The sequence below is a fragment of the Ascidia mentula genome, chromosome 2, assembly GCF_947561715.1.
Source record: "Ascidia mentula chromosome 2, kaAscMent1.1, whole genome shotgun sequence".
NCBI lineage: Eukaryota > Metazoa > Chordata > Ascidiacea > Phlebobranchia > Ascidiidae > Ascidia > Ascidia mentula.
The window spans coordinates 8,804,943-8,830,784 of record NC_138567.1 but is presented as its reverse complement, the minus strand read 5'-3'; the positions used below and the strand labels follow the sequence as shown (position 1 = coordinate 8,830,784).

Genomic DNA, 25,842 nt, shown 5'->3' with positions numbered 1-25,842 from the left:
GTATAGCCTAAATATTTTTGTGCTGATTGCTGCGCTTGGTTGATTTTGTGACGACGGAGTAAAGAGTAGCAAAACATCGGAAACTGGTTGCATTCCAAATTGTCATTCATTTGTTATATAACCAGTTAATATGATAATAAACTATCATCAAACGAGCTAAAGTCATTGGTCGAGTTAGACATGTTGTTAAGACATAGGCTATATAGAAATGTAATTAGTTATTATATAATATTACAATGAGATGTATTTGGCAACATCCAGGCTAAACATTATGTTTTACTGTTCCAGATTGCACTTTATTGTTAATTATGAATCATTTTCTTTATTTATTTTCTATTTATTTACTTTCCTTTCGATCACATGCACTTCCTTTGCAAGAGAACAATTATGAAGATACTTTTAATCTTTTCATACTCAAGTACAACAGGACATACCAGTATGGCAGCAGTGAATACAAGATGCGTTACAGCAATTTCTTGGTAGACACATAAATCATAATGCTTTTTACAAATAGGCTAATATGTTCTCAATCAGGCATCCATCAAGCGTGTCAGTTACCAAAACAAACTTACTTTAATTCAAACTGGAGGCAAAAATGGAACAACTGTGTATGGAATCACAAAGTTTTCCGATTTGTCACCAAAGGAATTTAGAGGTAAACATTCAGAATACACAAGATCGATGCCAATGTCACTGTTTTGTTTATTGCAGAGATGTATCTGTCAACAAATGTTGATTGGAAATCCGAACAGAATGGCACATTTTTGTTTGGACAAGTAAGACACTCATCACTTGCAAACACATGGGATTGGAGAACCAAAGGAATTGTAACTGCCGTAAAGGACCAAGGGGCGGTGCGTAGTTACACTTACCATAAATATTGTTTCTAACACAGTGAAGTGCTAAACCTTGTCATAAAATTACAGTGTGGGAGTTGCTGGTAAGTAGAGGTTGTGATCTATGCCCTAGGATCTATCTGAATATCCAAATGCTGTTGTGATGTAGGGCTTTTAGTTCAGTTGAAAATGTGGAAAGTTCTTGGGCTTTGCAAGGTAACACAAAGATTGTACTAAGTACCCAAGAGGTAGTGGATTGTAGCAACAACAACTATGGGTGCAAGGGTGGTTCGCCTTGCAATGCTCTTTCCTGGATAAAAACTGTAAGTATTTTTTATTCTGGCTAAAGCAATTCATTTATTTTGATTAAACTTGCAACTTATTAGTTACAAGATTTTGTTTATTTATTGAAAGTACTATATGTTTATTATAGAATCAAATTAAATTAGAACGGGATTCACTCTATCCATACAAAGGTGTAACTGAAAAGTGTCTGAAAAACAGGTAAATGTACCAAAATTATAATGCAAAAAAATTAAATAATTAATAAAATTTAATTTCTCTATTTTTGACCACAGCAAGAGTACTGGAATTGGCATTTCAGATTACTATTGTTACTGGTAAGTTAAGTAACCAAAAGATGCATAAAAAATTTACCTGCTCAATTTTTTAATCCAATTATTCAGGTGCCACGGAGCATGCCCTGGTGTTGAAGTTAAAAAAATGCTACCTCTTGTACAGAGAGTAGGCCCAATGGCTATTTCTGTCAATGCAGTAAGCTGGCAGGTACTGCAGATTGCTTGCTATTTTTTATTAAATAGACGTCATTGTATTAAAGCACATTTGGGTTTAATTTTTTTACAATATATATGGTGTTTATGCTGAAATTTTCAGGATTATGTCAGTGGAGTTATACAACACCATTGCTCACATGATTCTGCCAATCATGCTGTACAAATAGTTGGCTTCAATATGAATGGTAAGAAATGTTAGACTTTGTGTTGAAATTGAATAACAGTTTAAGTGATGGTGAACAGAACAACCTCCATATTGGATTGTTCGAAATTCCTGGGGCAGTGGCTTTGGCGAGAATGGTTACCTACGGATCAAAATTGGTGAAAATGTTTGCGGTAAGCTGAAATCTGCTGTCATTGATTTTTTTATGCTTACATTGAACTGCTTTTAGGAGTGGCAAATGCTTACAATGGTGTCAAGTCAACTTTTGGATCGTAACTGGTATTTTTTTATATTGAAATGATCTTCAGTTTTGTCAAGTAATTTTCTACTGTACAGATTTGTATGTGCAATAAAACTGCAGTTTTGTATTTTGTGTAGAATACTAATTTTTGTGATGTAATGGTTTCAAGTAGCGGAATAATAGTCCATTTCCTTCTGGGGAAGTAGAACATCATCTTGTTTGTGGAAATACACAAGGCTTTAGAATTTAAATGTAACCTTTTTACTATTTCATGTAACAATCCAAAAAAATGTTTTGAATAGCTTTTAAGATAACAACGAAATTTTCATAGTTAAGATATTAAAAAAAAATATTGGCTAAAGCACAAACGCTTGGAAACAGCCAGCTTGCGTATTACTTACGTCGGCGCAACGCTTGTTTAGTGGTTTGTTGACTTACGAACAATTTGTAAGCATTTTTTCGCATGTGCATAGTGCTGACTCATGACCTTTTAAGACTCTCGTATCCTAATCCGCTACACTTTGGTTAACCAAAATAAAATATAGCATTGGCTTACAGTTGTAACCTCTTACTGAAACGTGATTGTTAAATACAAAGAAATAATATATTTTAATACATCGTAAATAGAACAGTTTCGAAAAATAACTTATAGTTGTTGTCTCATTTGTATGTTCTGGTGCTTAGGATAACTTTGAAACGTGGTTAGTTAGTTAGGGGGTGTGTCTTGATGAACTCTTGTCTTGACTCGCATGATACTGCGTAGAATAAGGTAATAGTCGTTGCAGATATTATCATGTTGTTAAAATAGTTGTTAAATAGCAGCACAAACAGGACATGTAAAAGGTTGGAAGGTCAAGGTAAATTTGCATATTATCCCTATTTTTTTCATCAACACATTTGTGGTTTTTTATTAACAAGCTTAAATCCTTTTTTGCCTGTAACGTGGTAAGTGTTTGCATTAAAAAACGCCTTTTATTTCCTTGTTACCTCTGGCAAATCAGTGTATAAACCCTGGTCATGTAAGCTTTTCAACTGTTTTGTTGAATATTCCAGCTGTGGCGGTGATAAAACACTAGTACATAGTCATTATGGGAAAAAACAAAGCTAAGGCCAAAGCCCGCAAGGACAAATACTATCAACTTGCAAAAGAGACTGGTTACAGAGCACGTTCAGCCTTCAAATTACTTCAGCTAAACAAAAAGTTTAATTTCCTGCAATCATCACAAGTGTTAGTTGATTTATGTGCTGCTCCAGGAGGATGGCTGCAGGTTGCATCAGAACATATGCCAGTAAAAAGCATCATTATTGGAGTGGATCTGGTGCCAATAAAACCTGTTTCAAGATGCATTACATTTCAAGATGACATCACCAAGGAAAGTTGTAAGTCTCAAATAAAAAATGAGCTGCATAGCTGGAAAGTTGACTGTTTCCTGCACGATGGTGCACCAAACGTTGGTAAAAATTGGCTCCATGATGCTTACACACAATCTGTGCTAACTTTACATGCTGCAAAACTGGCTTGTAATTTTTTGAAAAAGGGTGGCTGGTTTATAACCAAGGTGTTCAGATCCAAAGACTATCAGGCACTGATGTGGGTCTTTGGTCAGCTTTTTAATAAAGTCCATGCCACAAAGCCACAGGCTTCAAGAAATGTGTCGGCTGAAATTTTTGTTGTTTGCCAAGGTTACAAATGCCCTGACAAGACTGACCACAAGTTTTTTGATCCAAAAGCAGTTTTTCAGGAGGTTGAGGGCAAGCAAAGAGATATCAGCATTCTTGATTTTGAACCAAAAAAGAAAAAGCCAAAAGCAAAAGGTTATGATGAAGAGCGGGATTTACTATTTCGTCGAATTACAACTTCTGACTTTCTGGCCAGTGCTCATCCTATGAAACTTCTGAGTGAAATAAATGAAATTGAGTTTGATGACGACTCCTTGAAAGCTCATAAATTGGTCACTGTGGACATAGTGGAAAATGTCAAGGACATTAAAAGTTTAGGTAAAAAAGAGATAAAGGGTCTTCTGAACTGGCACAGAAAAATGAAAAAGTTATCTTCGGGTGGTGAGGTTGCAACAGAGATGATCCAGGATGATGAGGAACAGGATAGTGAGGAGGAAATTGATAAGAAGCTTGCTGAGCTCAAAGAGGATGAGGCAAAGGCACTAAAAAAGAAAAAGAAAACTGTGGTAAAGGAAAGAAACAAGCTGCGTGAACGCATGAGCCACATGGCTCAGTCCATAACTGTGCAAGATGATATGGAACTATTTGCATTGAAAAATGTTGAAAATGCAAACCGACCAGTTGACATTTCTGATGATGTTGATGTGGACCAGGCTCTTGGATCTGATTCTGAAGACTCTGATAATGAGATGGAGTTTGAAGATTCTGACAACAACGAAATTGAGGAACCTGATGATAATAACGATTCTGATGGGAGTGTTGATCAATTTGAAACACAACTATGGTTTAAGAAAGACATTTTTCGCAAAATAGAGGAAGGAGAAGATGAAGATGATGAAATAAGGCAAGCAGAGAAATACGCCAAGAAAAAACAACAGACCAAAGAATCGAATGTTGATAGCAAGGAGGTTGATAAAACTCCTCCACCTGAACCACAAGCTGAAGAGAGCGACAGCGATTCAGATGAAGAACAAACTCCACCACAAGTTGCCAAAGCAAACTACAAAATGGATGCTGAAGGTTTGGCCCTCGGAACAGTCATTGCTACTTCAAACAAACAAAAGCGTGACATTATTGATTCATCATTTAACCGGTATACCTTTGATGATACTGTGTGCAGTCTACCTGACTGGTTTGTGGAGGATGAAAAAAGACGAATTGTACGCACTCATTTAAATGAACATTTGCCAAAGGACCTTGTCAACTTTTACAAATCCAAGGAAATGAAGATTAATGACAGGACTGTGAAAAAAGTAGCAGAGGCAAAAGCAAGAAAGAAGCGAAAGCTGATGAAAAAAACGGATAAAGCCAGAAAACAAGCAGAAGGTATAACCGACTCACAAGATATGTCCAACAAAGAAAAGGCAGCTCATGTCAAAAGTATTTATAAGAAAGCTGGGCTTTTGGGTAAGAAGAAAGAGCACACCACCTATGTGTTTGCCAAAAAGGGTACTGGCAAAAGAGTTAGAAGACCGCCTGGTGTATCTGGAAAGTTTAAAGTAGTTGACAAACGAATGAAAAAAGACTTGCGAATGGACAAAAAGAAAAGCGGCAAAACTGGAAGAAAAAAATAAACATGCATTTGGTGTAGAGCAGATTTGGAAATTGTGGCACCACTCAATATGTGTCCTTTAATATCAAATTTAATGTGTATTACTGAAATGGTGTTGTTCATTACTTTACATTAGTTTTCGTTAAAGCTGGAATGAGATAATTGAATATTTTTTTTCCCAACGGACATGTTTTCATACTCTTGATATTTACATCAATGGTGCCAACGGTATTTTTCTTTTTTCAGGTGCTTTTTATCTAGTCCTAAATTGTGATTCTGTAAGTATGAAAGTGCTATTTTATAATGCAAGAATTTGGAAGAGTGCTGCTGAATGCTACACATGGATGATTTTTGACCAAACATTGGGCAAAACAGTGCAATGCGGGACTGACAGTAATCTACCTCCAGATGTCAGCGTGTCAGAAGAGAGGGACATGGAAAACCAGTGGATTTTTCCTGGGTTTCATGATTCTCACCTACATGCACAGTGGTTGGGGCTGATGCTCTGTGGAAAAGACCTAAAGATGCCAACATCTATCAAGGATTTAAAAAAAAGAGCCCTTGAAATATCGAACAGTACAAGCAAGGAGGACCTATGGGTTATTGGGTATGGATGGAACCATGAAATAATGGAAAGACTGCCTGAAAAATCTGATTTGGATGAAGTTGTTTCCGATCGACCTGTTGTGATGTGGAGAGTTTGCCAGCACATGGCAGTTGTCAACAGCAGAGCTCTTGAGCTAGCTAATATTACACTTGACACTGCAGATCCAGAGGATGGAAAAATTGATCGTTATCCAACAGGTCATCCCAAAGCTGGTGAGCCAACAGGAATTCTGCGTGAATATGGTGGAGTTGAGTTAATTTTAAAAATAATGCCTTCTCAAACTTCAAAGCTTTTGGAAGAAACTATTTTGTGTGCAACTCAAAAGTGCCTTGAGTTTGGTTTAACAAGTATTCACCCTGTCGACCAGGCTTGCTGGAATGAATATGTCAATTTGGCAAAACGCAACATGCTACCTGTCCATTGCTACTTTGCTGCATGGTATATTGACAAGACTACAAGCAATTTTCCAAAAGCACCTGGTGAATCATATAACAACTTGTCTTGTGAATGTATAAAGGTATTTATTGATGGCGCACTTAATGGTGAAACAGCTGCGCTGTCACAGCCATACTTGGACAGCAACAATAACCTTGGGGTACTTTTACTCACTGATGAGCAGATTGAAAAGTGTTTTACTGATGTTACGAATGCTGGATTTAGGTTGGAAATTCATGTGATTGGTGACAGGGCAGCTGAAGTTGCCTTGAAGTATTTGAAAAAGTGCAAAGTACCACCAGAGAGTCGTCCGATTTTTGTTCACTGCCAGATTTTAAGGGAAGAGCTACTGGATGACATGATCAAGTGTGGTGTTGTTCCAACTGTTCAACCTTCATTTGTCCCTACAGATTCGAAAGGTATTCGAAGCCGACTGCCAGAAAGTTTAATGGGATGTATCTACCCTTGGAAAACACTGCTTAGAAATGGTATTATTTGTGGTGGAAGCAGCGATACACCTGTTGAAACAGCTAACCCACTGCAGGGCATGTACGATGCAATATTCAGGCCAGACCTTTATCATGGTGGTGACAAGCCATTTATTGCTGATGAATGTCTCACGTTTCAGGAAGCTGTTGATTTATACACAACAGGCTCTGCATATGCAGACAATGCTGAAACTTTCAAGGGTAAAATTGAAGCAGGTTTTCAAGCAGATTATGTTTTGCTTGACGTGCCGAAGGGGGAGGATGGAAAACCTTTAAATCTTCCTGAACATCCTAAATTGCTTCTTTCTACTTCAGTTAAAGAAGTGTGGATTAAAGGAAGGCTAGCATGGAAAAAGTAGTTCTAATCCTGCTCTTAGGCTGCTTGTGTTGCAAAAATAGTTTTAGGTGTGATAAGTTGCTATGACAATGAGCTTTGTAGGCAGCATAATTTAATATCAATTGTGCAATTGTTTTTGATCTATTGAAATGCAAGGTTGCAATTTTTTATTTCTGCATGTTTTTTCTAGATACATTGTCTTAATTTTTTGGTTAAATATTTTTTTATTTTCTATGTCAGTAGTGTTTTATTCAATGCTGTTTGCCCGATTACATATTTTAGCAATGTAAAATTGATCCAATCATGTGCAATTGTGGGTATTATTCACAACTACGCTTTCTTCTATGCAGGAATCCAGTGCGTTAACAGTGACAACAAAACTCCATAGGCAACATGAGGGGAATGTGTATTTTATCTGGCAACGAGGGATCTGGTGTGATTAAATTTGAGCAAGAGGGAGCCAAGTGCCATATCAGCGGAGAGCTGAAAAACCTAACACCTGGGCAACACGGATTCCACATCCACGAATTCGGCGATCACAGCAATGGTTGCATCAGCACAGGTGGGCATTTCAACCCAGAAAAGAAAAACCATGGTGCCCCTGATGCAGCAGAGCGCCACTACGGAGATCTTGGAAACATCACAGCAGGCGATGATGGTGTAGCAAAGGTAGATATCACAGATTCTCTTGTCTCTCTTGGTGGGCCGTGTTCAGTGATTGGAAGAGCAGTGGTAGTGCATGCAGATGTGGATGACCTTGGGCTCGGGGGCCACGAGGATAGCTTGACCACTGGCCACGCAGGGGGGAGACTGGCTTGTGGGGTGATTGGAATCATGAAGGATTAAAACAATCGACAATTGCAAAAGATAACAACATATAATGTATATATGAGATTTTGTGTTAACAAATCATGACATTTGTAAATGGTGTTGCACAGACCAAATTTCTGCTTCCAAAATGTTGATTGTTGCAAAATGAAAGAGTTCTATATATTTCCTTGCTTTACAACGGCATTTTGTAAAATTCTTGTAACATGACAATGGTAAATACAATTACATGAACAAAACGTCTGTATTTTTGTGTGACATTGCTTAATGGCAGAGAAAATATCATTTGTGCAAGGTGTAGAGTATATACAACATTCAGGAAAAACAAACAGCTCACCATGGCAGGAATGCAAACAGCCAACCTAGGGCGGGAGATAAAATATAATAAAAATATTGTTAAATGTAAGAATATGCAGTAAAACCTCACACAAAAATATATCACTTTTGACCTTGCTCATAAAAGGCATTTTGCAACCAAAAACTCTCAAATGCTGGTCACTGATATATAACAATATTACAAATGGACAAAAAATCATTAAGTGAGCAGGTTTTAACGGTGAGGTACAACAAGATCATAACGAACAGTCATAGAAATTTTTAAAAAGGGTCGTGCTACCTCCAGAAAACAATTGTCTGATGACACTGCCAAATGACAATTGTCCTATGATGTGATAATACAAAGTGGCTATTGAACCACGCAGAGATCACCAGAAGTAATAAAACAACTTTGGGTTGGGTTACCTGGCATAGGCGTTAAGTGCTAGATATCTCAATATTTGGGTCCAATTTGGAATGACTACTTAAATTAAATGTAGATTTAAACATGAACAATCCAGTTGTATGAAATGTTCTTCAATGGGTCTTGATTTTTATAATGCTTTTTATGGAAGTAAAATGCTCCCTAAAAACAAAAATTTTGAATGAAACACAGTGATAAAATGTCAAAAAATTGATTCACATTCAGTGTGTAGTTTATTATGATAAAATTGACTGGCTGACTATGGAACTTGATTCTTTAGCGGACGGTTGAATGGCCAACTCAAACTTGTGATGATGAATACTTTCAGTGGAGGGGTCACTCAGAAGTCCAGAGGAAAACATTGTGCTTGTTAAATGTGGGCTGTGCTGTTCATCAGGATGCAAAGGCTGCTGTTCAGAGCAACGTTCTTCAATGCTTGATGCACCAGCATAGATATTAGTATCAGGGTAGAGACTCATCAGGGCCTGCTGGGCTGCCAAGTACCTTTTTCTTCTGTTCATTTTATAAATAGCTATTCGCTCTTCCTCTTCTTCCATAGACTCACTTAGGGAGGTGGAAGAGCCAACAATTTTGGATGCGATGGGACTGCAAAGTCGAGAGCTTGAGGACTTCGGGGGGAGCATATTAGAATAGGTGACAATGTATGGCAGCCAGCGTAGACTGTCATTAAAACTTTGACTAATCTCATCCATTTCCTCATCTGCTTTTTTCGACTTGGATGGAATGATGTTGGGCGGACAAGAAAATGATGATCTTGATTTGTGTGGACGTTCTTTGAAATAAACAACCATAAGTTACATGTATATTCGGACCATTTGACATGTTAATACATAGTTATTGGGAGCATATGTAAAAAATAATAAAACACTTGGTCCACTGAATGCACAAACTAATCTTGTTGGAAGAGATTTTTTCTTCAGTAACATGTTAATTTGGTGTAAGTGCATTTTTCATATACACTGAAATCTTTGTTTTTTTCTCCAATGTCTATGATTAGATAAGTTTGACTATTGACATCAAGGTTTAAAACCACTGATATCTGACAATCTTACAATAACAAAAGGGCAAAAACATACCAACAGAATCAGGGCTACCAGTTGCAGATGCACTTGATGCAGAGGAACGTTTTCCTTCCTTTAGTTTCCTTTTCTTTCGCCGTTTTTTCTTTAACTTATCAACTGCACTTGAACTCACAGTTTTTCGACCGACAATACTTGAAACCTCCATTGTGATGGAGAAACTGTCAAAATACCAGAGAATATATATTTTGTGTTTTGTGCACAAAACAAAAACTACTTTTGATTCTGGCGTTAGTATCTTAACACAACATATCCTAGGCTAGGTAGTATTGTTATGCTGAATCATAGCAGTATATTAAATTGCTTGCTTCTTTTTTAATTACCGGTGTAAATAACAAGGACGAAGGTTTTTTTGGAATTTCAAAAGTACTGTTAACGTTTCCCTGTTAAATAGCCTTGCGCGGTATGTAATCAAACTTTTATATTTCTCTTACTAACGACAAACGTCCAACATAGAAACGCAAGTCAGTTATAATGTAATAATAACAGGTAATATAAACATCCCTTTCTCTTAAATTGACAAACCAGCATTGTGACGTAACAAAGCTTTTGGCTTATGATGCTTAGCAACTCGTCACTATGCGGCGCTACAAACAATTTTACTTTCGTTTTTGGAAAATTTTTTCTTTTTCAAAATTTTACTTCACCATCGAAAAGATTTTTTTAATGTAAAGATTAAGAAATTATAAACAGTAAAATTTTAGGAAAATTTGTCGGTTCATATAGCATTGGTTCTCTCTCTGTATATTCTGTACATTAGTACCCAACAAACACATAAAATGACATAAAAAAACGTTGCCAACATAAATCCATGTGCAAAATTGGATTTCTTCAGTATCATAGACTCTAATCATTGGTTCTTAAAGCAGGGCGCTTGGCCCACCAGTGGGACTTCGTTAGAACTGGTTCTTGCAATTTATTGACCTACGCGAACCGGTTCATGTTTAACTTCTTGTATTGTATTCCTGCGGTTAATATGGCATGCTGCTAGAAAGAGAACCGGATTCTAAAATATTGGAATCCGACCATTGAATCAATCTCTTGGTCAGACTATTTGTAGGATTTTCGCCCTTATCCTTGAAAATTGACACAATCACTCCAAAAAACAGCATTTTGACACCCCAAATGAGGTCGCCATAGTTTAAGTACCACTATAGGCTACTCCGAACTATGTGTTTTCTGCTTCCTTGGCTTTGAACCTTTATTTGAAGGGCTTCTCCACTCTACAGAAAAGTTGCATTTGTGCGTTTGACACCAAACGTTGAACTAAAATACAGTATTTTGCGAAGTCGCTATTTATAGGCTACTTGTTTCGTAGTTGTGGGTGTATGCGGCAAATCAAATCAAAATCCAATCATGTTTATTTTGCGAAACAAGCAACTACGCAAAGAACAATATATAAGGAAATGAAATGGCATGGGCACCGATAAAACCATAATGGTTATCGAGTCAGGCGCCCATGTATCGGCAAGGGGGAAAAGCTAGAAACTGGAACGACATAAATCTTTTTCGGTGAGATAATTTCTGGTAGAATTCGTTATTTCCGGGAAACTGAAGTTTTTTATGACCATTATTAATGATGACATTATATTCGGTGACTGTTAGTATTTGGATTCGGACAAATCGTTTTTACGTTTTTTTTACATCCTCTACAAAAAACATCGTATTTTTTAATTTAAATTGGTAATAAGTATCTAACTGTCTAAACCTTTCGTTTATTTTCATCTATTCAAGTACATTTTTGTTGTGTGTTTGCACGCTGTCAAATGGTTTTCATGGCCACATGTTAATAACGTAGACACTTTTCATACTAAAGAAACAACCTTGTTTAATTTCAATTCCGCTAGATGTATGGAAAAAAGACCATGTTATGCAATAACATTTAAAACTTTATACATACAGCCATACAGCCTGTCTTGCTTCAGGAATTTCCAAACCAGTTTCAAAAATGCAATATGAATTTATGTATTTAATAAATGCATACACTGGAATGAGGCATTATTGGCCTGTTCAAATCCACCAAACATGTGACAGTCGTGCACGTAGGTAGGTTAATTTGCAATTAAAAGATGCAAAAATATACAAACAAATATAAGATTATTTATCAACAGTTAAACTCCCTTTGCCAGTTTTGCAGCATTTCCATTGTTATTTGAGCTCCGCCACAGACTATTACTGCAATTTTCTTTACATTTTTCAGTTTTGGTTGTTCTGCGATAATTTGATTTATCTGACCATTGTAAAGAACAGCAAATGAGGCAGCACATGCTGGCTGCACCAGAACTTTTTCATCGTCTGTTGGAAAGTAAAGTGTAACAAGGTTTGTACATAGTTTTGATGGTTAAAAGACTTACCTAAAAATGTACCAATACTTTTGACGGTATCCTTGTCAGTAACTAAGCAAGGAATTATTGTGTGATCCTTTGCAGCATCTAGCGTACCTTGACACACTGTCTTTGCTCCAAGACATTTGGCAATACTAAACAATCAGTAAGGAAAAAATAAATGATTGTCATAGACTTAGTTATAGCAATATTTTGTTTGTTACTAACCTTGTTATGCCAGGTAGAGTGACCAAATGTCCTGCTTTTACTGCTTCATGGAAACTATGAGCACCAACTGTTTCCACAGCCAAAACAGGGACATCATTCCATCCACATGCCTGCAGACCCTTAACTACTCCACACAGCAGACCGCCCCCACCCACAGAGCAAATGACCAAATCTGGTTTACTTTCAAGTTCTTTGATAATGCTTGCATGTCCCTCCCAAATAAGAGGGTCATCAAATGGAGGAACATAAACAAATCCATCCTGTGCAGCTAACTTCAAGGCCTCTTCATTTGCCTCATCCCAAACTGACCCAACCACATGGACTTCTGCGCCTTCCTCTTTTAATTTCTCCACAGTTAATTGTGAAGTTGTGGTTGGCACAAATATGGTGACTGGTGTAGATAGTTGCCTAGCAGCATATGCAGCAGCCATGCCAGCATTTCCACCAGATGAGCATACCAATCTTTTGCAGCCCTTTGCTACACACTTTTGGCACATATGTCCAATGCCCCTTATTTTGAATGAACCAGATGGCTGGCAATTTTCAAATTTTAACCAAATTTCACATCCAGTTAGTTTGCTCAATGCGGGACTTTTTCTATATGGGGTTTTGAAGTGAAGAGGTCCGTCGTTGCTCATGTCTAAGTATTGAGTTTAACTATCTGTGTAGATCAATGGAGGCAGATAATAAACAAGCGGTTTGAATGCAAAAGTTGTCCCAATTAAAGATTACGACCAACCAGAACCATGCAGCTACTTTATAGCGTTGCTGACTGACCTTTGTACTGTAGTTCATCCACGTTGCCAAAGCAACAAGTAGCGCGTACAAAAATAAAACTTTGTAAAACTTTTAACAACAGACAGGGTAAAAATTTCGATTGTTATATGTGACACGTCCTTAAGATACTCGAACTGTGTGCCACACCTCCGAAACACACATTTACCATTGGTCGTGGACAAATGAAGGGATTTTCCCACGTTTGATGCGTTTTTTTAAAAATTGTCTGTATACCCGATAGTAGTTATTGTTTCAATAGTCAGCTGCTTTGTGAAGAAAACAAAATGTTGCAATGCTTTACTAGATTGTTTTTGACAGAGGTTGCTTTAATTACGTTAGATTGCTGGTGCACAAAACAAACGCATTCTTTTTTAGTGTGACGTTTGTGTATAATTGGAACATAATTTACCATTTTTTTTGCGCAAAATACAAATTATTTGGGTAGTAGAAACGTTTAGCTTCAACTGGCTGCTTAACACCATATGCTTATTTTGCTGTGACTGGCATCCGATACGATTCGGCACGGCCGAGTGTCTGAAACTCGATTGTTGTGGACATAAAGGCATTGTTCGCCTAGAAAGCTGTATTCAATACTATGTAGGTGGCTGCCTATGAGGTTAGATCAGCAGTGCGCCATCTCTCTGTCAGATGCTTTTGGGCAAACCTGAATCCATGCAAAATGCCCAAAGTAAAATGTTTGAAGCTTTGTTTACAACAGCCGTTTACAACCTTGTCGGATGAGTTTTACAGCCTTATGTTTTGTTTTCTTGCACTATAACTGACGTTATGGTGCAATAATGTGAGCCCACGCATTTTGCATGTACTATGTTAGGCCGGGCTGCTGATGCGCATTTTTTCACCGTTAGTTATTTGTTACCTGCCACCCGAGGCTAGTTCTCATTTCGCTATGATCAATATCCAATCAATGCTTCTTATACATTATTTACTTCGAACTTCGAAAATGTCGCGTTGATGTCAATGTAAGTGGTATCAACAGTTTCCACTGAAACACTAAAAACGCGCTTATCAAACCAACATTACGTATATGGTTATCGTTACAGCAGCCAATACCGACATACAAATGTTAACAGGTCAGCAAGAGGTTAAATTGTCGTTTGTTTAGGTTCTTGAGTTATGCAATTCACGGATTGATTGAAAGGTTTTTGCTACCGCCTTTGCATTGTGATTATTGACATTTTGTTGATATATTGCCAGGACACCAAGACCCGCATTTGTGCAAAGCCAATTAGATCGCCTATGAATTTTTAAAAGCGTTGTGCCACCGATCTCTGCCCGGCTCCCTTTTTCTTCATTTCACTTTCACATTTGCACCCGCAGCTCGTAAGCGTGAGTTGGAAAGGCAGCAGTGCGTTCAAACCTGCGTTATTTTTGTGTTCGGTTTGGATGGGACTGTCAGGCGGTGAACCGTAAATTCGAGGTTTTGTGCAACATGGACACGCGCACTCGGCCATGGTTTGACTTAGTCCCTCATCAGTAAATGGTTTTAAATATTAGCTTCTGTATGCTGCTGTTTCGATGAAGCAGTGTAACGCAGTCACAAGCTATTTGGAACTCTGTTTCGCAAGTGATAAATAGGCGCTTCCACAGCGCACAAACGACGGCGCTTCCAATTAGTCAATGCGTTGTGTTGCGAAATAAGCAGGCTGCTTACAGTTGCTCTGATGGGTTTAGTTAAATGTCATGGGCAGTGGGCGTCTTATGACGTAAGCAGAAGATAGAGAGGGCATCTCGTCATTACCAGATGCTGTCGTTGTTGATTATACGTTTCCTTGTGCTGATGGGTCTGGTGTTGTTATAGTTATGTGACGACTTAAATCCGGCCTAAATGAGATTGCCACTTGCTAAGGGTAATAAATTGTTACTTGTAATTGCACATTCTGTGATGCAATCGCTTGCGCATTTAATACAAAATGGCTAAGTCTGCATTCCACGTAATTAGCACTTATACAGACAGGGGCTCTGCTGACTCTTGTTAGTACATTATTAGGCTACTCGCTGTCCAACTTACATTATTAATGAAATTACGATGGCCCCACGAACTTCTTGAACCGCATCGGCCCCGAGAGTATTTCGTCAGTTATCATCCGTAAATTAGTGTGCAATGCCTGGGTCGCATCGATTTCCTCTGTTCCCTTGCAGGGCTCGATTTCGTGTGTTTGCTCATGCGAGTGACAAGTGTTTCAGTCACGACAAGTTGCAGACGTGCAATTAACAAACGGGCGTCATTCTTTTTCCTACAATGTTACGGAAGCCTTGAAGACGTTTTGCAGTACTTGAGTATGTTGTTCTTGCCCAGTCATTACGTACAGAGGCTTTGTCGAATGAATGTATTTAACAATGTGTGAGTCATATAAGGTAAACTATTAGTATAGTTTTCTTTGCTACAGTCTATACTTCCCAAACAATTACGTCAGGCAAAAGAGTATTTCAAAGCAGCTGCAGTCTAACTTTGTCAGCAATTAAATCAGCAGGACATCATTTGTTTGCTTTTTACTAAATAGTGGTACGGTGTGTTCACAACCGAATTTGGTTTACAGATATTTCAAAAGTTCCTAAATTCTAACAAAATAGGACTAGTGTATATTTTGAAATCAGTACCGGGGAAATTGCATAGACTTGAGGCAGTCACTCAAAAAGTTGACGTATCGTCGTCAACATGTTCTTGCAATCCAATTCGGCGTCACTGCCGACGACGTCACTTGCAAAGCGCGTCTCTAAGAAGAGAATGAAAAATGTCGTCTGGGGAATTGCCGTCATCTTGGCAGTGGTGTTCAGCACGCTTCTGTTGTCTACTGTTTTCGACAGAGATGAGCAAAGCGAGGGTTTTCATATGGGTCAAGACTACGTCCGTTTGCGGAGATCAACTGCGACCAGCCTCAACTCGTCCCTGTCAAATGTAACAAAAGATTCGCCCATATACCCCCCTGACATATTTGATCTAGAAATGAGAAGAAAAGGTAATGCCAGTTCGCCTTTTTGTTATCCCTTATTGCCTGTACATTGTAATTCTGACATGTATTGTTCTGTGAAATTAGGTGCTGTCATCTTGCACGCCATTGGGATGCTTTACATGTTCGTGGCGCTCGCAATTGTCTGCGACGAGTTTTTTGTTCCGGCCTTGGAGGTAGATGATAGTTCGGTATAGTGCAAAAGAAACCTGACATACTCCTACAATTTGTGCAACAATGCTTACATATGCCCAACTGTATCGTAATAACCACCACTTCCAAAATTATTCAAATTTTTTTAAAGCAAATAGTTTCAAATTCCTGTTCTGACCCTAATGCAACTTGTTCTACCTGAGTGAAGCGTCCACCTGTGGCGCCTTCTATGCATTCGGATGCATAATTCATACGGTTGCGTATACAATGCCAGGTGATCATACGACGCTTGGATATATCGGATGACGTGGCGGGGGCGACGTTCATGGCGGCCGGTGGAAGCGCTCCCGAACTAGCAACCTCGCTAATTGGTCTTTTCCTCGCAAAAAGCAATGTTGGCATTGGTAAGGAAATTCTGCCATAGCTTTACATGAAAGTTTTCCTTCTTAACACATAACGTATTCTAGCTAAAAGACCAACGAAAAGCTGTGTATCCTCACGCTTCGTTTTTATACTTGAAAAATGAAATGTTTGTGTTAGTTCGAATAGTGTTTGTCGACATAGTTTATTAATCGCAAGTTATGACACAATCAAATGTTTTTCTTTATTAATTGCATATAGCTCCAACATGCATATACAACGTATGAACGTCGAGGAACTAATAAGCTTCGACAACGCCGTATTTAAGATCACACCGCTTTTTTATAATAGCTATACCACAACAAGCATTAGGCCAAACCATTTGATTGTAATGAAAAGTCTAAATTGCATACTGAAGCTATTGAGAGCGCCCTAATATGAATCCTTCTTTGCCTCAGGTACCATCGTTGGTTCAGCTGTGTTTAATATCTTATTCGTGATCGGGATGTGCAGTTTGGTTAGCCGCGAAGTCCTGCGCCTTACTTGGTGGCCACTTTTTCGTGACTGCCTCTTCTACATCATCAGCTTGGCAGGCTTGATCATTGCATTTAGCGACAGCCAAATTCAGGTGTGAAATGAATGAACTTGTTTTAAACCTTTATCAATTTTCGACCAGTTAGAATGAATGAATTTGTTAAGAATTTGATACCTCAATTATTTATAGAAACCTTCAAGATTTTGCATAACCTGATAATCTTGTATATAAGGTGTGCTTTATCCGTTTCGGTTTTAGTTTACCAACGTTTTTAATTGAAGCGGTTGCGTTGCCAGGTACTGATAATTACATCTGTTTTAATTTATTTACAACCACACGGCCCGATTCCAAGATGGCTGTAATTTGATCTCATTGTCTTAGCTGGAATGATGTATTAAACCATAAAGCCTCGTATGCACCCTACTCAAAACGTATTATTGGCTCAATTACCTAAACTGTATATTTTTAATACCAAGAAACTATGGTGAGGACTTTGGGTTCAGGGATCAACCACAACAACGGTGATATGTTGTGATAAATTATGCAAGGACCGTAAGATTTCCCCCGCAATGTAGTCTCAACCAGCATTTTCGCCGGTTCTGGACCAATTATACGTCGATTTTGCGACCGGTTTACGAGCGCTAAGTTACCCGCGTGGGATTTCTCCCCTTCCAGATAAATAAGCTTATTTGTTGCCTACCGCGCCAGTGGGAGCGATATAGGGTAAATTATTCAAGCAACTAACGACGTTGAATGATGGTCCACGTGGCCTGGGAATGCCTTTAATTACAGGTGGTCGCAAATCATTCGTTCGAAAATAAAGTTATACAACCTTTCGGGGGGTCTTCGTCTCTGTTTCTTCCTCGCAAATGAATGATTCTTGGTATCTTCGCACACGTGCGCTATTTAAACGCAGTGATATAAAACTCCTTTTGTCCTTAATGCGATTCTCTTCCGTGCTGATGCTCGTTCGTTTAAGCTTTAACCGAGTGCTCGATCAAGTTTAGGTGAAACACAAAGCGACCGCACACGTACTGCTTTAAAACTCCCCTATGCACGCCCTTGAAAAATTCAACGAAGGCCATGAAATATTCAAGCGGGTCGTCACCGACTCACCGGTTTTGCGCGTTTCCTTCTGCTTCGCAATAAAAGCAAAACGTCGCATCTTTTTGCTTTCTCTTGTATTATTTTTACCCATTTTGAACATTTAAAGATGAAAAAACTTGTAAAATGTATATAATTCAATGGTGCGATAAATGATAAGCTTTATTTGTTATATTATACTTTTGCACACTGAAAAGCATTGGTTATATATACCGCAACATGTACATAAACGAATCAGTTGTAAAGCTAAGCAAACTGAAAGTATGTACAATCTTCCGTTGTCAGTCTCTTTTGGCGAAAATTTCTGTGAGACTCATGAATGTCTGTGGGAGAAATAAAAAATTGTCTTCTATGAGCTCACCAACAAAATTGGGCGATATGGGATTCGTGGACATAAAAAAATAATGCCCGATTTTTTCATTGCAGTATTACGAGAGCATCATACTCTTAATGATATACCTTCTCTACGTCACTTTCATGAAGTTTAACAGTCAGATCGAGAGCTGGGTCAAGTCCAAGTTGCCCTTTGCTACGTCACGCGGTAGAAACGAGGTGAGTTCACGCAAGTTGGGGGAGCGAGTCCCCCATTAGCATTCGTGCTAATTGTGTTCCTAATGCAAGTTTGTGGCTACACAAAACATGTGGCAAACAACCACAGTGACGTTTTTCTTGTACGTGGGCATTGTATATGGTGCACACTTCCCTAGCGTGCAGTCGAAACAATTGGATTTACTCACTGGTTCGTGTGCCTCATTGGTTACACGAATGTGCATGCGGTGACGTAGGTCAAGTCACAAAAATAGCAGAGTCTTAGTGCAACGTAACGTCTTGAAACAGTTAAATTACACTCTGTCACATTTGCGTCGCAACTTCTATTTCGAGTTCAGAGCTCCTAAAATATATATTTGAAAAAGGGCTTAAAAACAGTGTTAATTTCCTGGCTGGGGTATGTAGCCAATGTATGGGTTCAGGTCTAAAATGTACGACCTGATTACAACTCTGGTTCACACTAACAGGGAGTAACGGTTTGCCTCAACGTGGCGTAAACTTTGGTTTAAGGTAAACGATCACTTATAGATATTATGTATTTGCTCAGCCTCCAAGAAGCGTGAAAGCCATCGTGGACGCCATCTCCAATCCAGGAGAACAACGAGGGAAGAGCACTTTCAGTTATGGGATAGTGCAACTTATGATGCATAGTCTTGATCCTACCACAGACGGTACGTCTTTAAATTCCATGCCGCCGTTGGTCTAAACTCCTGTATCTCGAGCAGCTTCGCTATTGGCAGAGGCATTGGTACCGATTTGTTCTGGGTTTGCTGCCCCAGAAAGCAACTCTACAAATCACAAGACACATTATAATTTCACAATACTTCCCTTCTGTCAATAGTTTACTGTTTAAGAAAGTATACGTTGTTTTTTTTGCCAGAAGTAAGCGCCGTGTCGAAATTACATGATGATGCACGCAACTTTTGTAACTAGCATATGACAATATTTTAGTTCTGAAAAATCGAAAGCCTATTCAGCGTTTTTCAACCTTTTTATGCTAACCAAAACAATAGGACACAAAACACCATAATCCCATCGAAATCTCTTTGAGAAGCATAACAACTATTCGCAACACGATTGCTGACAAGGCAATGTAATTTTGCAGAAGACACAGCGGAGAAATCGTCCCGGCTTTACGCGATAGCAAGGATGAAGTTGGTCAGTCCACGTGTCGCCAAAACTCTTACCAGAAATGAGAGCGAAATGACAAGGTAAAACAGATGTTGTGGCAGTTATACCTATTAAATGCAAGATGACTGTTAAAAGTAGCTTTTTATTTGTGCGGTGTCCGGTCAAAACAAAGGGTAAAAACACATATACGGGATCAAATATACTCTCTTCTATATTTCGTTTCAATAAGAAACTAAGGATGCCCGTGCAGGCGAAATCGATTTTTTTTATGTTAATGATAAAACCAGCTAACTACAATCTAAAACTTCTGAAAGTTTCAAATTATTGACCTCTTTTCTATATATGCCGTCGAGGTATATTTACGTTGTTGATCATGACTATATTGTGTCCATGAAAGTGACCTACAACATTGTCAAACCAATGTGTACATGAATGTACAACGTATACCTTTACAGTTTAATGGCTAAAGGAAATACATCAAGATTAGAAGAGAAAGAATGGTTTGTTAAAGTAGCAATCCACTAACTATTCTAACACCACCATTTGCTTGTGCAGTGTTGTGTAGGCCTGGCAATCTAAAACGCTTCTCGGCTTTGGCTGGTTTTGCACCAGTTCATTCTCTTCAACCTTTATTCGTATGGCACTGGTAGTGTAGTTGAGTTTGCACTGTAGAGATAGAAATAATGCTTTAGAAGTTAAAATAATAGATTTTGATTGCTTTGCACTAAAACATACCAATCTTCTTTCGCTTTTTGTGAATGGCGCACTTTGGTGAAAAATCAAACAGGTGACTTCTGCACTTGACCACACCTTTTGTACTTCATACATAAGCATGCATATCTTAACTTGTTGTGTTATTCTATAGTTACGGTTTGCTGGGGTGACGTCCATTGAAAGTATTGTAAATCCCGACGTTTGGCCTAGCCTTGAAACTCGTTTAAACCAGTGAAAATTAATCTTATACAGTGGCGACGTGGTAGTTTGCAGTGGCGATGCGAATATTGAAGAACAGCAGTCTCCGGCCAACGGGAAAAACACAGCAATTGTTTATGAAAACGAAGGTACGAATTGTGTGTTTCCGCTTTTCTACGTGAGCCCGCAAATGACCTATATGAGCTGAAAACCGTTGTTCCTGTTGTGTGTGTATATAAATGCATTCCTTATCATGGTGGCAGAAAAGTAATTGAATGAGACACTAATAAGGCACATTGGCATCGCCGCCAAGTTGCGTCAAGTAAGCCACTATTTCCTGACAAAAATATGACATATCCACAAATTTAGAAAAAAGTTTCAATTATGCTTGTAATTCCCGCAAGTCATAGAACACCTTTAAAGCCAGCTGGGACACAGGACAATCAGTTCTAAATCAATACTCCATCACCTGTCGCTGGGTCACTCACCACTCCATTGCGGTACAACAGCTGCTTTAACCACCGGCCAAAAATCCCACAACGACTCGCACAGTTTCATGGCACGCGCAGTAAAGCGGTTTTTGAGGTGGTTGCCGAGCAGCGTTCGGGCGAAAAAATTTGCATTGAACAAATATACAACCACGTCATTCGCGTGAAGTTGTAAGTTGCCGATCGATGCCCGGCGTAAAAGCACAAGCGTGTCGCTGCGACAGTCGCAAACGACAACAACGCCATTAGAACTTCAGACCTTTTTATGGCCATTTAGGCACGTCCGACAAGTAAAACCTTTCAGCCGAACCCAGGAAGTTCGAAGTGCGCGGTCTATTTCGGTCCTGAATGCTTTTCCCGTGATAAATTCGCGGTTTGTGATTGCGGCTAAAAATTTCCACGTGTGATTAATTGGATTATTTCTCACAAGTCAGTGAACGCGTCGTGCTATTTCCAGCGCGTGACGGAAAGAAGTCTTAAAAACCTACCGATTTAAACATTTTGCGAGTTTTATTTTAAAGCTGTTAGTCACATTTATATCTCCGAAAAAGGATATATTTTTTATCGAATTGGAGGAAATAATTTTTGAGAAACTGCGAGGCTTGATCGTGATACGAATATTTTTTATTCTACGGGGCAGGAACCAAAGTTGTGACGCAACCAGGTGCCAGCAACGATGACGTCAGGGTTTTGTCGGCGAGTGCGTCAAGAAAGGGAGACATGCTCTCATCGGACGTAAGTTGACCGACACAAACATTGTATATTATTAATATTTCGCATGCTTTTTCGTATACTTACGTAAAACTCATGCGATAAAACAGCTGTTGTATCTTTCGCAATCACTTTTGTGTTTCATTATCATTACGAAGTTACGTAAAAAGTATTTGGATCGCCAAACAGTCTCATGGGCAACAAAGACTTGGTATCTGATTTTTCGATAAGTTGTCATATGACGTTACGTTTTATCTGATATCAATATTTCATCGGCAATTGTTTATTTGAATAAGTGATACTGACGATACATACTTGTAAGCGAAATATATATATCAGAAGAAACGACGAACGACTCAAGTTTTATTCTCAAACTTACGTCGATTGTGTAACTTTTTGTTAAAGAACAAAGTGGGCGACGTTTCAATTCCTGGTCGAAGCAACGGAGACGGGAAACGAGACAACGGTAAGTGGAAACATGTGAAATTAAACCGCTAAAACCGTAGAACTTCGATCTTGATCCTGTAATAGTAACAGTACAAGAATTTTTCATACATGTGAAGTGAACTGAGCAATGAACATACATTAAAACAAAAGGTGTTTCATTTGATTCAAACAATTTCATGCGAGTCATAAGAGCATGTTTATATACGTGAGTTGGAATCCTCCTTTCCAATAAAACTGTAGCTGATACGCTAAAAAACGAACCACTTGTTGTCAATGATTTTCGCCAATCCTGCACACCAAAACACAAACTTGCACGTGACTGGAAACGTTTAATATGGGTTGTCGTATTTGCAGCATTATGTTCAATATGCGTTCAGTTTATATTTGGATCGATCTATTGATAACATTTACGTATGTCGTGGAATTTGATAGCAATGAGAGATCGAGCGATTGTCCGAAAGTCTTTGGACAGGGAACTGGATGCATTTTTGCGATGATGTTTGCATTATTAAAGGCGGAACAAATATAGCACTGTAGAATTAATCGTGAAACGGCATGGTATTAAAATTCTTATGGCAACACAAAAACCGTATCTTCGTTTGAAAATTGCATTTAACATTACATCATACTAATAAATATTTAACAAAACTTGAATGCCAAGACAATTTTAATGGCATGTGTTCGTAAACGTATCTTATGCAATTACGTTCCTGTCGAAATGTCCATATAATATTGCCACGCATAACGCAAACTAATAACGGCACTGAAATGGGAGAAAAAAAAACGTGTGATTACTTTGCAGAATGGGTTGGTAACGGACGAAAGGCGAGCGCAGTCTCGGCACAGGTTAGTGGAACTATTCCTTAATTTGTTAAGTTTATAAGTTCCCCATCGGTTGGGTTTAAACGTCAATCATTCGTCTGACAGGATTTACCAGAGCAGCACACCGAGACTTTGGATCTTTCGTGGCCGAAAACATGCACAAAGCGGTGTATTTATGTCACGATATCCCCGATAATGTTCCTTCTGTGGCTCACCCTTCCCGACGTCAGGGACCCGGTAGGTGTTATTACGCAACAAGTCCAAACTGATTTCAGTGAGCTGCAGACAGATTTCAGCTCACTGAAATCATATATTATTGACTTCACTTGCTAATATTTAAGTCCAAACTGGTTTACAGCACCCAAAAACAGTGATGAGAGGCTGTATAGTATATTGTCACTGCAAAGAGTTTATATACATGATAGTTTTATGGCCAATAAAGACTTCTTAACTTCTGCAATAAATCCTGATTCGTTTGTTTCAAGATTTTCAATTCACGCCATTTTTTTATCAAAATTAATATTTCTGCTTTTAAATAAAATGAAAGTCTTGGCATCAGTATGAGCATTACAAGTCAATCAATGTGGTTGTACGACACTTTCCACTTTCGTTAATTGGATTCGTGACTCATACGCAAATTTCAAGTATCACTTTACGCCGCCATTGCGAGATAACATAATAGCATGAGTCACAAGCAACGTTCATGTACCGTTGGAATTTTAAATCATAAAAATATTCTTTTTCGGTATTTGCAGAAAAAAGAAGGTCGGTTCGCCATCACCTTTTTTTTCAGCATCTTGTGGATTTCAGTTTTCTCGTATTTTATGGTGTGGATGGCTCATCAGGTGCGTTTGTCCCCATAAAATCTATACCTTCAGTTGCCAATACGCCTCATATTTTATAATATCGTCTGAAGTTTTAGGATGATATTGGAACAAAATCTGTTTGCAAAGCCTTTCTTGGTTTATTTTTACAGTCTGTATCAAAATAAATGATTTTTCTATTTTTTTTATTTTAGAACAAAAGATGCCAAATAAAGCGAAAAAAATTTTCAAAAGTTTAGTTTAGGTTAAATATCTAGTTTAATATCTTGAAATTGACGTTGACGTTTCCACAATCACGCAAAAGAGGTGTTGCTGGAATTGGTTGATTTTACGAAGAAAATGTTTACATTGTCCACTCCTACAGGTGGGCGAGACCATCGGACTTTCGGAAGCGGAGATGGGTTTAACCTTTCTTGCAGCCGGAACCTCGGTCCCTGATCTGATAACAAGTGTGATAGTGGCACGGAAAGGCCTGGGTGACATGGCTGTGTCGAGTTCAGTTGGCAGCAACATCTTCGATGTGACTGTTGGGTATGTATTAGCTTAGCTCACGATTTTTAAGCAAATTAGTTTAATAAACAAAAGATTTGAAACGTCGTTGTAATATCTCCTCAGACTGCATAATCTTAACTTTTCAGTAAACACGAAAGTTTTTAAATTAAAAACAAACCAAACAGTAATGTTGCAAATGTATTTTTATTCTTTTAACCCCATATCGTTATAGTTGTGCGGAAACACACTACCGAATTGTATTAGATAACAAACAAAAGCTAAAAGTCAGTGCTCTTGTAATGCAGGTTGCCGTTTCCCTGGCTTCTCGGCAGCATCATTTCCCTCGGCAAGGCCGTCAAGGTTTCGTCCAATGGACTCTTCTGCTCCATCCTTCTTCTTTTCTCGATGCTCCTGTTCATTGTCATTAGCATTGTGGCCTGCAAATGGCGAATGAATCGACGACTTGGAATCATCATGCTACTCCTGTACGTCGTATTCCTCGTTCTCAGCCTTTTGCTCGAACTGGGAATCATTGGATGTGTAGTTACAACCTAAGAGCGAAGGTTGCACTGAAGGACATTGTCTTGCGCTTTTCATCGATCACAGCAGCGTACAGTTAGCGTCCGGGATCGCCAATTGGTGCTATTAGTATCATTCGTGAGATGTTTACCTCCAAATGTGGTTTACTGACCCCAAAATCGTCGATAGTTTAACATGCGGTGCAGATTTGTTTTTTTTAACTAAGGTTTTGACGATATATAGATTTAAAAAACACACAGCGTCTTCCAACAAAAGGCGACCACTATTGCCGCAGGAACGAAAATTGTAAGGGATTTTTGTGAATATCGCAGGTTACATAACATTATTGCGCTAGTACTTTTACGCCAGTGATGCGTGTATTTCACATACGTATACGTTCTTGCTAATTATGTTAACAACTAATAACGAACACCAGCTTTACTTCATCACTCCTTGGATATCGCTAGGTTAAGTGTTATCAAGTATCCTAAGTTGTTTTAATGAGTTGCGTTCTGATAAAGTCAAAACTTTCGACACTGTGCACCTGCTTTGTCATGTGAATAGCAAACGCTTGTCTCATGAATTTTCATTGCAATAAATCTTGAGATGTCGTAACATTAAATATTTCTACTTTTGAAAAAATAAATATTTGTGTAGACTTAATAGATCAAACGCAAAATATATTTTGATACAGGGT

General features: G+C 38.5%; 7 protein-coding genes across 8 annotated transcripts; 5 read left to right on the top strand and 2 right to left on the bottom strand.

The window, feature by feature from the left end:
• The first annotated feature begins 212 nt into the window (after positions 1-212).
• LOC145889429 (cathepsin O-like) lies at positions 213-2,161 on the top strand. The gene is made up of 11 exons (XM_082980385.1): positions 213-479; positions 535-655; positions 712-854; positions 927-940; positions 1,006-1,159; positions 1,270-1,340; positions 1,415-1,456; positions 1,523-1,622; positions 1,731-1,815; positions 1,874-1,966; positions 2,023-2,161. The coding sequence occupies exons 1-11, from the start codon at positions 309-311 to the stop codon at positions 2,067-2,069; spliced, it is 1,041 nt and encodes a 346-aa protein (XP_082836511.1). The 5' UTR covers positions 213-308; the 3' UTR covers positions 2,070-2,161.
• A 642-nt stretch (positions 2,162-2,803) lies between these two features.
• On the top strand, positions 2,804-5,512 carry LOC145888400 (pre-rRNA 2'-O-ribose RNA methyltransferase FTSJ3-like). Its single transcript, XM_082979137.1, has one exon. It carries the CDS (start codon positions 3,123-3,125, stop codon positions 5,286-5,288), a length of 2,166 nt encoding a protein of 721 aa, XP_082835263.1. The 5' UTR covers positions 2,804-3,122; the 3' UTR covers positions 5,289-5,512.
• Positions 5,513-5,516: 4 nt separating this feature from the next.
• LOC145888401 (putative amidohydrolase YtcJ) lies at positions 5,517-7,486 on the top strand. Its single transcript, XM_082979138.1, has one exon. It carries the CDS (start codon positions 5,551-5,553, stop codon positions 7,153-7,155), a length of 1,605 nt encoding a protein of 534 aa, XP_082835264.1. The 5' UTR covers positions 5,517-5,550; the 3' UTR covers positions 7,156-7,486.
• On the top strand, positions 7,375-8,200 carry LOC145888403 (superoxide dismutase [Cu-Zn]-like). Its single transcript, XM_082979141.1, has one exon. It carries the CDS (start codon positions 7,527-7,529, stop codon positions 7,977-7,979), a length of 453 nt encoding a protein of 150 aa, XP_082835267.1. The 5' UTR covers positions 7,375-7,526; the 3' UTR covers positions 7,980-8,200.
• A 133-nt stretch (positions 8,201-8,333) lies between these two features.
• Positions 8,334-10,238, bottom strand: LOC145888402 (uncharacterized). Its single transcript, XM_082979140.1, has 3 exons — positions 10,124-10,238; positions 9,798-9,961; positions 8,334-9,493 (listed from the first exon to the last, which is right to left on the bottom strand). Exons 2-3 carry the CDS (start codon positions 9,946-9,948, stop codon positions 8,937-8,939), a joined length of 708 nt encoding a protein of 235 aa, XP_082835266.1. The 5' UTR covers positions 9,949-9,961; positions 10,124-10,238; the 3' UTR covers positions 8,334-8,936.
• Positions 10,239-11,758: 1,520 nt separating this feature from the next.
• On the bottom strand, positions 11,759-13,277 carry LOC145889288 (L-serine dehydratase/L-threonine deaminase-like). 2 transcript variants are annotated; one of them, XM_082980224.1, is made up of 4 exons: positions 13,130-13,277; positions 12,353-13,013; positions 12,155-12,279; positions 11,759-12,095 (listed from the first exon to the last, which is right to left on the bottom strand). In XM_082980224.1, exons 2-4 carry the CDS (start codon positions 12,988-12,990, stop codon positions 11,905-11,907), a joined length of 954 nt encoding a protein of 317 aa, XP_082836350.1. In that variant the 5' UTR covers positions 12,991-13,013; positions 13,130-13,277; the 3' UTR covers positions 11,759-11,904. The 2 variants fall into 2 exon arrangements, with proteins under 2 accessions (XP_082836350.1, XP_082836349.1); XM_082980223.1 differs by having other exon boundaries at positions 12,353-13,277.
• Positions 13,278-15,692: 2,415 nt separating this feature from the next.
• LOC145888344 (sodium/potassium/calcium exchanger 2-like) lies at positions 15,693-25,756 on the top strand. Its single transcript, XM_082979074.1, has 16 exons — positions 15,693-16,107; positions 16,186-16,274; positions 16,526-16,655; positions 17,070-17,239; positions 18,677-18,802; positions 19,347-19,470; positions 19,905-20,010; positions 20,386-20,430; positions 20,897-20,991; positions 21,971-22,065; positions 22,447-22,507; positions 23,291-23,334; positions 23,416-23,547; positions 24,066-24,155; positions 24,499-24,665; positions 24,932-25,756. The coding sequence occupies exons 1-16, from the start codon at positions 15,807-15,809 to the stop codon at positions 25,179-25,181; spliced, it is 2,025 nt and encodes a 674-aa protein (XP_082835200.1). The 5' UTR covers positions 15,693-15,806; the 3' UTR covers positions 25,182-25,756.
• The last annotated feature ends 86 nt before the right edge of the window (positions 25,757-25,842 follow it).